Source organism: Sciurus carolinensis, chromosome 7, assembly GCF_902686445.1.
Source record: "Sciurus carolinensis chromosome 7, mSciCar1.2, whole genome shotgun sequence".
Classification (NCBI taxonomy): Eukaryota; Metazoa; Chordata; class Mammalia; order Rodentia; family Sciuridae; genus Sciurus; species Sciurus carolinensis.
The window spans coordinates 13,954,491-13,967,274 of record NC_062219.1 but is presented as its reverse complement, the minus strand read 5'-3'; the positions used below and the strand labels follow the sequence as shown (position 1 = coordinate 13,967,274).

The window sequence follows — 12,784 nt, the reverse complement described above, 5'->3', positions numbered from 1 at the left end:
TTTAAAAAGCTGAATGTGACACTTTGTATATAATCTAGCTATTCTGCTCACATTCACAGAAGAGAAATGAAAACAACTGTTTATAGACTTGTCTAGAAACGTTTACAGAAACTTATCTAGAAAAACAGCCAGGCATGGTGGCGCAGGCCTGTAAACCCAGCAGCTTGGGAGTCTGAGGCTGGAAGATCACGAGTTCAAAGCAGGGGTGCAGCGCCCCTGAGCTCAATTACTGCTACCCCCGCCAACTCCAAAAAAGATGGGGGGAGCCAAACATTCATTAACAAGAGGCGAATAAAACTGGCAAATCCAACAGCATAGTGCTTAATAGGGAATGGACTTCCGGCACATCCACTTGGATGCATCTCGAAATCGTGTTCAGTGAAAAGCACACACACCAAGAACGCAGTTTGATTCCATTTGTATCGAGTTCTTGAAAAGGCGAACTAACACGACGGAAAACAGATCAGTCAGGCCTGGGCACTGACAGGAGGAAGCACAAGGCAGCAGAGGAAGCGCAGGGAAGGGCCATGCTCTTGGGGTGACGCCGCGCTCCTTAGGCACTTCAACACCACACACTCTAGACTGCTATCGGTTTTACTTCAATAAAGCTGCATAAAAAAGAAGTTTCACCATTGGGGTAAATTAATCAAGTGAAGTCTATTACAACTTCCCAATCGAGTTATTTCTAGGATTAAGATATTCATAATAACATAAGGCAGATATTATTAAGCTTGTAACAATTTTATTCATAACAAAATTTATTCATAGGTATAGACATTATTTTTTTACTTTGACACATAAAAATACAGAAATATTTACACATATACAAAAATATTAAAACCAACAAGGAAAATGTCACAATTTTACAAAGGACAGATTCGTGAGAAATATATACACTGAAAAAATGGTTAAGGAAAGTTAAACATTTAAATTAATAGACTCCAAAAATTGATAAATTGGTATTCATTTAGTGAAGCAAGATGTCTCGAATGCTAGCAGATAGCAAACCAGATTTATATTTAAGATCGTCTAGGTAAAATTACATAGCTTCCCTTTATCCTAAAACAATCAATTTTATTTTCTCTCTTAAATCACAAACATCAGATAATTATGCAGTTTTCCTCTTTTCTTAAAATACTTAAATTTTATGTTCTGCACTGAGAATTTTAAGCTTTTTCACATTAAGTTGTAAAGTATTTTAAGAGTTTTGTGTTCTCTATTTACTGGGAAAAAAAAAAATCCCAGACACATTGATTTCAACATAAAATGGGAAAAATCACCACCATTTCTTTTTTTGTGGGGTAAGATTAAAACCTAACATTTTCTAACCCTCATGGACATTCACAATTGATTTAATAACAGATCACAATCTCTGTAAATTCTTTTTACTTTTTTTAGTACCAGGAAGAGGACCCACTTTACAACTGGCTTTTAGGAGCTTGCCATTTAAACAGTCTTTGGTGGAATGATAATCACAAAGACACCTTGTACAATAATCGAATCCACAGCCTTCCCTTCTGCAGGTTGCTCGCTGTAAATAGCAATCGTATTTCGCAGGTGACTTGCAGCGAATACAGGCTTTGAGACTCTCGTTCTTTTTCAAAGTCTTGGCAACCTAAAAGAAGCAGATTGATTTTTAGTAAGGACTGAATGTAATTTAGTTAGTAAGCAAGAAGGATACCCGTTCCCCCACACATACTTAAAGCACTACCGTCACACATAAGACTTCCTTCCCTTAAGGAGACCACTATTCAGTGGGTGACAGCATTACTCGTCAGGGGGTCCAAGGGCCATGGCTGCTCTTAGATTTACTGCCTTTTGCCTCAGGCTAAGGCATTAAGTAGACACTGAAGGTTACTTGCACATCAATGTCCAACTTAAATGCCACCATTTCTATGAAGCCTTCCTAGCTTCACCGAGTTGGGTGATCTCTTATCTTGAGTTCTTTTAAAAAGCACCTACTATATTATATGCCATTTATTTTTTAAGTAGCTATTTTCCATTTTATTTCAAATTGTGTACTTGATTATGATTTTCTAAATTAAGCTTGCAAAATTATCCATTTTCAAGCACAACTTTTAGTACCTATCACCCTGTGATCTGAAGGTATAAGAAGCTTTTGATTTCTGAAAGTCAGGCTTTTATGACTTAGTTCTTTCCTCAGTTACAAAATGCACCACTGACTAATTTTATAAGTTTTAAATCCATTTTTGAGAGTGAAATGAAGAGAGGAGAGGAACTCTACTAATTCCCTAATAATTCTAATGATGATACAATTAAAATTTAAATGAACATCAACATCAGGTGCCCCAATTTGGAAGAGAATACATTAGTCATTATTAAATACTAATTTTGACCTTGAAAGTCCTTTTCTATTTCTTACTTTAAAACTTTTAAACAAAATAAACCCCCATGTTTCTAATTTGTTGATTAAAATAAAGTTACCTCAGAGAATTCATTGTGTCGACTGTAAGCAGAACTTTTCTGATCACGTTGACTGGATAACTTGGTTTGAGCACTTTTGGAGGGAGGACCATGCACTGCAGATTTTTGAACTGAAGCTAATGCGGTTCTAAACATAACATATTCTCTGGTTGAAGCATGTGGTGAAAACTTAATGCTGTTTTCCTAATTAAAAAAATTTTAACAGGGGTTACAATATTTTCTTTGCTATATCAGTTCAACAGTCAATCACTTATATTTGCACACATTAGGAAAGGTCAAACAAGAATGTGTGAATTTAGTCCTATCTAATGTAACTGCATGTGCTTAAACACAGCCACAGTAACTATTCAGAATTTTAAAGCCTAACTCTTGACAGAAAGCGTGAGTCACAAACTGAGAAATCACCTTACCTGTGCAGTCTATGTGGCATTTGTTTAATATATGATTTATAACTAACCAATGTCAAAGTAATGACAGAACAAATGGTCATTCTTCCTATCATCAGTAGATGGCAGTAGCCACACTTAAGTGTCACCACAGTATTATGAACAGATTTTATAGTCTTTTATACTAGAGTTTTCATTAATACCAGTAAGGAATTCCAACGTGGAGAATTTAGGCAATACTTCTATAGTCATTTATTTAGTAGTAGCACCAAAATTTTATACCTAACCCTGTCCAGTTCTAAGGCCTGAGCTTTAAATCATGCACTGATCTTGATTCTTAGACACATCTACAGTTACCAAGTATTTTAGAAAAGTAAACATATTTCCCTTCCACAGTAAGAATCTTCCATATGTTGATATTACTGGTTGTTTTTTGGCAAGAAAAATATAGTTTTTATAGTCCTTATTTCTTAGTAACTAAGAAGTGTAACTACAATAGATTTCCAAATCTGTCTCCAAGATTGGCTAGATGGTCAACTCTCAGTATCTGAAAACTTAGTTATTTCTCCCTTAATACTTTGGGCATTCATAGAATCCTAGGGGGAACTCAATAAATAAATAACTGAGGTGGCATTCCTTTCTCTTAAATTTTTTGAATTTCGTTTCTTAATCAGTTCCATTGAAAGGCTAAAATTATTTGCAAAGCATTTTTCCTTTTGGGAAAGGGTTTCTAGATTATCTTTTTTCTTTCCTATTTCTCCTTTATTAATAAAGGTAAGAGCAGTAGCAGTGTATTTTAAAAAGAAAACACCAATTGCAAAGACTTACAGTAATTCTTTGCATAGCCTTATTATACAGCTGGAATGTCCCCTTATCATCTTCTAGAATCTTCTTCCAAGCTGTGCTCACTTTTGACATACTGGAAAAAAAGTGATCATAAAATAAATGATTAAAGCACCACAAAGATGCTAAAATAGATATAGTAGAGAAACATTAAGTGTATAAATGAAATTTATCTTAACAGTGTTTTTCATATCTAACTATCCATTAGAATTGTTTTAGGCACTTGAGTCTTAAGGATGGATGCCCGGGGCTAGTCATTTGGGTTTAACTGGTCTAAAATGGGCCTCAGGTTTCTATATTTTTCAATAGCTCCTCATCCAGTAATTCTAGTATATCCAGGTTAAGGATCACTGTTTTGTATTTTAATAATATCTGTGAACACTAAATAAGTAGCTATCATTGTATATATGATACCATGGACACATTTCAAAGTACTCTAGGACATACCACTATTAACAGAAATCTATTTGAAAACCCATTATGCTAACAGAAAAGGGTACAATCTGTGATAATGATTAGCCTTTAAGAAGCTAGCTGAGCTACGGTTGTGGCTCAGTGGTGGAGCGCTTGCCTAGCACATGTGAGGCCCTGGGTTCAATCCTCAGCACCACATTAAAATAAAATAAAGGTATTATATCCACCTACAACTTAAAAAAAAAGTATATGTGTGTGTGTGTGTGTGTGTGTGTATATATATATATTCAGTCAACAATAATACTTGTTTAAAATGTCATCATTATCAAACCCAGGAGGACCTACTTAAAAAAAAAATCTAAAGACCAACTGATTTTGTACACTAAGTGTGGCAAAAAATAATGAGGCGTATTAAAGCCACAGACTGGAACTAGGCTTTTATAGTTGATTTCAAAAGACATAACTAATACATTAGAAATTTCAGAACTAAAAGAAACAAAAGATGCCAAACTAATAGAAACACAGTTTTCTAACAGTGAACATGAAATTCAAAATGACAACATTAAATGCATACTTCTTTCATCTCAGGGGCACACAGGTAGCGAAACACTAGCAATCAAGTCATTATTTCAATTAAACATTAGTCTTTGTATCAGCTGACAGAACTGAGTCATCTAACAAAAATGTGCAGATTACACTCATGTACTCAAAGCAATAATACTTACTTGATTAAGTCCATATCACTGAGCTGTGTCAAAATATTTGCTAGAAGATGCCTGAGTCCCCTTCGGAAGAGTTCACCGAGGATATCTACACATTCTAGGCCCATTTTCCTGCCAATTATATTCTGGAGTCTAAAATTTCCATTGGATATAATTTCCTTCAGCATTTCTCGATCTATTTTAGGATTTCGCTTGGCATTCTTTTTTAATGTTGAACAAACCACTTTTTCAAAATGAAGAACTGGCAGCAAGTTTTTGTTGGGATATTCTGGGCTTTGTGTCTGTAGCAGGCAGGACTGTGGGCTGTTTCTGAAATTTTCCTCAAGTGTAAGGCTACCCTCTTCATATTCGCTGAGGACACTTTGCTGAGTAAATGAGGAATATCCACTGTCTTCATAAAGTCTACTGGTCTCCAATTCTTCTATTTCATTGGAACTATTAAGTGTTTGTTGTACATGTTGATTTTCTTTGTTATGCAAGGGTTTGCTTTTAGGTTCAAGTTCTTTAGTCCTTGTGCTCACAACTGGTGACCCAATGTATGACAACCTTTCACAGTCTTTAATGCAGTCTTTACAAGAACCGTCCACATATGCAGGAGTGTAGGAGCCTTGCCTTCCACTCTCATCAGGTTTTACTGGTTTCGATTCAGAATGAACATGGTTACAATTAAAATCACACTTCATTTTGTCAGAAAGAGGGAAACCTTCTTTACAACCTACAAAAAGAACATATTTACTTCTTAATTGCAAAATTTACATTGGAATATGCAAGATTCAATGACTTTGCATTCTCTTAGCACTATGTACTGCCTACAAAGCTGTGAAATTATCCAAATTTAATGGAGATATAATACATGTAGAAATATTATTTAAATCTTATGGACATATACATATTCTTGAAGATTTCAGAACAGATTGCTTCTGGATCTATATATATGTAAAATTTGTTTAGAATCTACATTTGATTAAGTAAAAAAGTCAGAAAAGGGACCATATACATCTGAACTTATGGAACAAATGAGGAATATGATACAACAAAAGAGTAGGGTCCAAAGTTAAAATGATCCTTAAAGTAATCACAAATGCTTCTAGAATCCGTGTTTCTTCTCTGGACTTTAAACATTCATATGCTAAAGTTACCTGAACTCCCAGTTCTCATCTCCAACTTTTATTCTGACAGGCTCTAGGTGACTGTGACACATTTAAAGTGTTTGTGTACCTAAGGGATAAGCATAGGGACACCTCTCTATATCTGGTTTAAATGTGCTAGAAATATTACTATATTTAATTACTGAGCAAAGACTTTTCATGACGAATTAACCAAAGAATCAGAGTACTTCAGCTACCAGTCAGAATTAAGACTTAACAAATAAACATGGCACTCCAATCATTATAAAACTATATTTAATAACTTGAGGGGAGTAGGTCAGCAGGTGTGTGCAGCTGCTTTAAACAACTTAAGACAACGTACTGGTTATAAGTAGTGTGAGAGGAAAAAAAAATATTATCAACAAATCATGTAATTATTTCTGAACATTATTCATTATTAGAATCCCTAATTACTGATTCAATCTTAAGCTTAGAAAGTGAAAGGTCTTTTCAGGGCTATTATGTGATTATCAGAGCCTAAGATACTAGTTGAGACACAATGGGGAAGGCAGCATTTTAGGACAGCTTTAAAGCAAGGTTTCCCAATCTCTACTTGCTAGATTCTTGCTCTTATGTGCTGCTCAGACATGGTAGGCTGTTCAGCAGCCTTTACTCCTTGGACACCAGTAGCAGCCCCCCGCCACAAGGTGTAACAAAGAACAAATGTCTTCAGTTACCAGTATCTCCAAACAGCCCAAGGAAGGTGGAAATGGCAACATTTCCCTTATTCCTAAGTAGAAAACTACAGCTTTAAAGGATGATTAGGATTTCAGTCAGGCAGTAGGGGCCGGGAAGGTTATTCATTGAAGGATAACTTCAGTGAAGCCACAAAGCTGGGAGGGAATGTGGTAGTCATGAGTTCGGGATAATTGCTTAGCATTGTTGGAAGGCAGATATATGAGCAGGGGAACAATGAGGACACAGCCAAGAAAGCCCCAGTCTTCAATGCCAGGTGAAGTGTCACTTCCTTCCCATGTGCCCCATCTACCATCACAGATAGGCTGCAAACTTATTCTGTAAGTCAATTGTATATGCTAGCCAGTTGTTTATTATGTACAAAATACTGGTAATTTGTCCATATTAATTTAACCGGTTTTACTGAGCAAAACTTTTTAAGTCAAAGTACAAATATACCTTTCTATCAAGTAAACTTGTAGGTGGGAGTCTGCCTTTAACTTCTAATGCTTGAGAGTGACAGTTATCGTTTTAGTATCCCACTAAACCTTAATCTGAACCTAAAAATTGTTTTAACTAAGAGGTCAGGGCCATAATGAGCACATAAACAACTTTCCAATTAACCCTTACCTAAGAACAAATTAAGTGGTTTCCTTCTATTCCAAAGAGTAAGAAACACCAAGAAAGGTTTTTTCCCTCTAATCTTGCCTCAACTGGAGAATTGTTTGATTTACATAGGACCACAATTTATCTGAGGATAAAAAAAGCAGAAGCAGTCTATCAAAGGCACACCCTTTACTTCAGGTGCCTGAAGCAAATAGGTGTGGAGCTGGACTCCAGGAACTCCTTTTTCAAAGGCTGTCCCTATTCCAGAACCCAGATTTGGGAAGACTGTCCTATAGAACCACTTTTATTCAACAGCATTCCTTAAATAGACAGTCCTTTAAAATACAGCTAGTAATGATTTAAATATTTTATACTTGTTTAAAAGTTTTCAATTTCCAATGTTCCCAAACAATTGGTCCTCACAATCTTGAGGTGGGATGGGGAGTTCCTATTACCCTGGTTTTGATAATGCAGCACAGTGAAGCCAGCTACGCAGATTGCAAAAGATTGGATCATCAGTCAAGAAGGCCAGATCACTTGACTGTAAATCCAGTGCTCTTTCCACTATCTCACCTGGGAATGAGGTGCTTTGGAAACATGATGAAAAAGCCAGAATTTATGGTGCAAGAAGCTACATATTCACTTAAGGCACAAAGGAACATTTTTACATTTCTTCTCTCATTTAAGAAACCTTTTTTCAGTTTGTTAGGAACAATAATTTTTCCCATCCTAGGAGTTTTGCATAATATTTTTTTCTCTGCCTAGTGTATCTTTTTAGCTGCCTTTGTCTAGTTAGCTCCTAATTTACTATTCATGTAAAGCTTCATATTTCATTTAATTTTTTGAAGGGTTTTTTTAGACCATGTCAAACCCTGCTTCACAGCTCAATTTTAAATTCATAAGATTACTGTAAATTCCTTAACATGACTGCTATTGCTTATGATGCAACCAAGCAGACGGTACTGTGCCTGACACAGTGAAGACAGACATAAAAAAAACATTAGTGTTTCCTAGTATTCTTTAAGACCAAGATTAGAATCTGTCCCTAACATCAATATTGTGTCAACATTTTTTTTTGGCTCTGGTGCTGGGCTTGAACCGAGGGCCCTACACACTCAGCTCTTGTGTTTTCATATGAATAGCACAGAATTCCTATACATCCAAGCACCAGGATTCAACCCTCAGGTTACTATGGTGCACATGTCAGAATTAATGAACCAATATTGATGCATTATTAATGACTAAAATCTACATTTTAGTTGTTTCAGTTTCTACCTGTTGGTTTTTTTCTGTTCCAGGTTCCCATCCAGGATACATTGTCATGTTTTGATAGACCCCCCTTGGCTTTGTCAATTTCTGACTTTCCTTAAGTTCATTGTTTTTGTCATGGTTATCTGGGGTTGTGGGTTTTTAGGAAAAAAGACACAGAAGTAAAAATACAACTGTCATCACATCCTATAGAGGATAAATGTTATTAATATACTAACTTATTTCCAATCTTTACCTTAAGCACCAGGCTGAACTGATCAGGTCTTTTCACCATAAAGTTAATCCTTTTTGTTCCTTTCCTGCATCATACTCTTTAAAAGGGAAATCACTAAACACAGTTTATACTTCAAAGAAGAGCCGACTTCTGTTCTGTTCTATCTCTTTTAGGGAGAGTAAATACATAAATCATTTGGAATTTCTCTGCAGATTTATCTATTTTATCCCACTTCTTTTTCAACCATTTCTGTCAGTACAGACTCATGGATTTCGGATTATAATACAATACTATTTCAGTTTTTGCTCAACTTGTTCCAGCTTTCACACTGCAAGCTCTCTCAGTTGGCACTGATGTTCATTTGACAAATCTGCAGATGACACTTGCATCATTTTGGTTTTTGAACATTCCTTATTTTTTGGTTCTACAGGATTCTCTTCATTGTTTCTATCAGAGAACAGTATTAGAAAGTAAAATCTGGATGCTGGTTGTAGATGTGAAGTGACTGTAATGTATTTTTCATCTTCATAACAATACTTTATTAAATACCGCCATCAACAGGAAAGGAAGCAGAAGTAAACTGTAAAAAGCTAAGCCCATGCCTTTAACTAGTCAGATACTTTCCAATGATCAAGTCAAGTGTTCCTAAACTACCTGGGAAATATATGTATCCATAATTGATCTGATACTATCCAGAAAGGCAGAGAAGATGACTTGGTTCTATAGCCTCTTAAAATTAGCAAATAGGGTCAAGAGTCCAGTTCTGCCTCTTCATTCATTTATCCATTACTTAAATCTGAAAGCCTTTTCAGAAATCTGTTAGAATTCCAGAGTCAGGGAAACACAAGGAAGCAAGGACAAGTGTAAAATTTTAATGTTCAAGAAAGAGTAAGGACTAATAGTGCTACAACTTAGTGAGATGGGAAGAATGACTCAGAAATAATGTTGGAGAAGTGGAACATTCACAGGACTTGTAAGGGTAGGTTGGGCCTTTGCACTGTTCCAAGTGAAGGAGAGAAATCTGGTTTACATTTTGAGATCTTTGGAAGCTGAGGTGAATGGACAGCAGGAAAATAAAAGTGAAGGCTAGTAAGTTAGATAAGTTTTTTATCGTAAAAGTATTTTATCATAGGAGTCCAGAGTTGGGGACTGCAGTGGAAATGAAAATAACTGGACAGATTCGAGGTCTTTTGTATGAGAATAAAGACATAATTACTTTGCTAATGTACTGGTTGTTGATGATTAGGGAAAGTGGAATAACAACAGCCTAGGATTTAAGGTTTGAGCTATCCAAGATATGCAGCCCTATTGACTGAGTTGGGGAAAGACAATGACTTCTCAAAGTCTGTTTCCTCATCCATAAAATGGGGGGAAGAAAACTAGATTAAATGCATGGCAGTGTCTCCATAACGAGTTTTAATCAATAGACTATTTTTACATTATTCACAATAAATCAAACCCCTCATATTCCTCAAGTTGCAAATCGTGAACATTTAAAAGCAGTAAAATAGCCTCCAAAGTGTACACTTAGGAAGCAGAACCAAGTTCAAAAGAAAATTCCTGCCCAGTCGTGACTAGCTTTGTTGATTGGAACAGTGCCCTTCATTATTTTCATTTTCTCTAAACAGAGATACTAATGACATCCAAATAGAGCATTAAAAAAAAAACCTCTTGACTCAGAGTTCAATCATGAAAAAGTAGTATTATAATAAACCCTACATATTTGACCTTCCATTTAACTTTCCAATATAGACCTGACACACCATATTAGAAATTAAATTGGGTTATAGTGCTTAAAATCTTTATACCTCTTTCAATGTTAATAATTAAGTTTCACTGTTTCCAATGTCTATAGATAACCCGCCATGTGCCCAAGGCTACACATGGTCATTCCTTTACTTAAGGATTTAAGAGAGAGCCAAGACTTGTGGCCAAAGCTGCAAATGAGTCACAATCCTCAACAGAAAATTTTAGGAAAGCCTTCTTTCAAAATATTTGGATGCAATATTTGGTTTTCTCACACCTGTAAACAGGTAGGGGGAAATAAAAAACCTTGGAGGCAGCAAATATTTTCAGAAGAGTAGTTAAGACAACTGGATTAAATTTTGTTAATCCCATCATGAAGACATCAAGGTTCAGAATTTCGAAGAGAAGCTTACAAATCAGGATTTTTTAGAAGCACATATTTTAACCTGTTACAATTATTTTTCTCTTTCACGACTTGATTCCTTTTCTAATGAAAGAGATTACCAAACAGTGCAATACAGATTTACTATTTTTTTTCATTTGGGACCATTTGTGAGGTAAAATGCATTAGAATTTCATTTAGAGATAGCAACAAATAAGATAAAAATAAGCCATTCTACCCAAATTTTGTAATAAAGGACTATAGCTGTTCGGGATTACAGAGAAATAAAAATCACTTCTTTAATTCTCACAAATTGGCCAAATACCCTAGATAAATTCACAGGTCTTTATTAAAAAGTGCTTTAATTTAACCCTTCCTTTTCGAACCCAGGCCTTGAGATTGGGCTACAGAGCAAACAGCAAAAAAAGGAGAAAACTGACGTTTTTGTCTGGATGTCCCCCAAGGAGCTTGGTCCGATTGCCGGCGGGGGGTCCTCCCCATTTGGCGGGAGTAGGGAGGAGACCCTGAAAATCCGGCGGGGTGGGTGGGCCGCCCCTGCGGGCGCGGGACTCCGGAGGCGGGAGATCACCGCGAGCTGATCTCCCGCGCCCGCCCGCCCGCCCGCCCCAGGAGGAGGACCGGGAGCCGGCCTGGACCGTGAGGTGTGCGCGGATGCAGGAGAGGCTGGCGGGCAGGGGGCAGGGGGCAGGCACCTGGCGGCCCCGGCGACCCGCGCGGCCTGTCAGCCCCAGCGCGCGTGGGGGCGGGGAGGGGGCATTTGGCGCCCATTCAAGCGGGTGGGGCGGGCAGACCGTCCCGGGAAGGCGCAGCCCGTCCGGCACCGCGCACCTCCCCGCCGCTCAGCCCAGGTTCCGCATGGGCGGCGGGTCCCCGCGGGCGGCCACCGCTCCCCAACACATCTGGCCTCCGGTCCTGGACCCCAGAGTGCTCTCTCCCCGACCTGAGAACCATCGCGAACCTCGCCCGCACCGGGGTCCTGCGTGTGGCCACGCGACCAGGCTCGGGGGGATGGAGGGTCAGGAGTCGCAGGTTGCGCCCCTCACCATGCACCCCTAACTGAACGCGCGCTACCCCGCTCAGCTTCCCCGCACTCACTGTCTGGGCGATGAGGCCGCCCGGCGGCTGTCAACGGGCTGGAGCTGCAGGGGCAGGAGCTGCAAGAGCAGGAGAAAGGCCGTGCGACACAGCTGCAAGGGCGCCAGCTCATGCCAGTGGACGTGGGGTCCGCCTCAGGTGGAGTTCCGGCCAAACCTGCAGCTGAGCCAGTGCCTGCTTCACAAGGCTGTAGTTCTTAAAAGGCGCCAGCTGGTACTTTTAAAATCTTTGAATTTGGTGCCCAAATCCGCGCGGCCCAATGAGGCGCGTCGCTCGCACAAGCGCACCAATAGGAAGGCGGTGGGAGGGGACGCCCTCGCCCACACCCAATTGGATGCTGCCGAGGCGGGGCCGAGTCGCGAAGCCCAACCCCCTTCCATCCTGCCGGTTCCACAAGTCCCAAAAGATGCTGCAGCTGGGGCGGGGCCTAAGAGGACTGGGAGCCCGCGGTCCAGCCGCACGTGGAGAGAGCCTACCACGCATGCGTGCACCCGCCACACTTCCCTCCGGCGTCCTGGGAACGGGCCTCCTGCAAGTCCCAATATCAACCAGAAAACGACTCTGGCTTGTCTGAAGATCTCTGACGGGTCAAATGATATCCAACTTTCTTCGATCGTCTCAACAAGTGGGAGTTCGGTGAGCGGCAACTCTGGTCGTCCGGGAATCCAGACTTTCCGGAAGACGAACCCTCCCCCCAGCCCTGCGGAGCCCGCCTCTCTAGGATTTAGGCGCGCTCGCCTCTCCCTCCTAATTTTGCCCCTCCCCCCGCCGAATGCCTCTGCGCAGGCGCCTTTGGCGGGAGGCTGGCGACTTGGCGG

At 39.3% G+C, this 12,784-nt stretch overlaps 1 protein-coding gene across 2 annotated transcripts; it reads right to left on the bottom strand.

The window, feature by feature from the left end:
* Positions 1–751: 751 nt before the first annotated feature.
* Fbxo5 (F-box protein 5) lies at positions 752–12,105 on the bottom strand. 2 transcript variants are annotated; one of them, XM_047558366.1, is made up of 5 exons: positions 11,967–12,105; positions 4,814–5,525; positions 3,660–3,750; positions 2,446–2,628; positions 752–1,615 (listed from the first exon to the last, which is right to left on the bottom strand). In XM_047558366.1, exons 1-5 carry the CDS (start codon positions 12,076–12,078, stop codon positions 1,364–1,366), a joined length of 1,350 nt encoding a protein of 449 aa, XP_047414322.1. In that variant the 5' UTR covers positions 12,079–12,105; the 3' UTR covers positions 752–1,363. The 2 variants fall into 2 exon arrangements, with proteins under 2 accessions (XP_047414322.1, XP_047414323.1); XM_047558367.1 differs by lacking the exon at positions 11,967–12,105 and adding an exon at positions 11,291–11,411.
* Between the last annotated feature and the right edge of the window lie 679 nt (positions 12,106–12,784).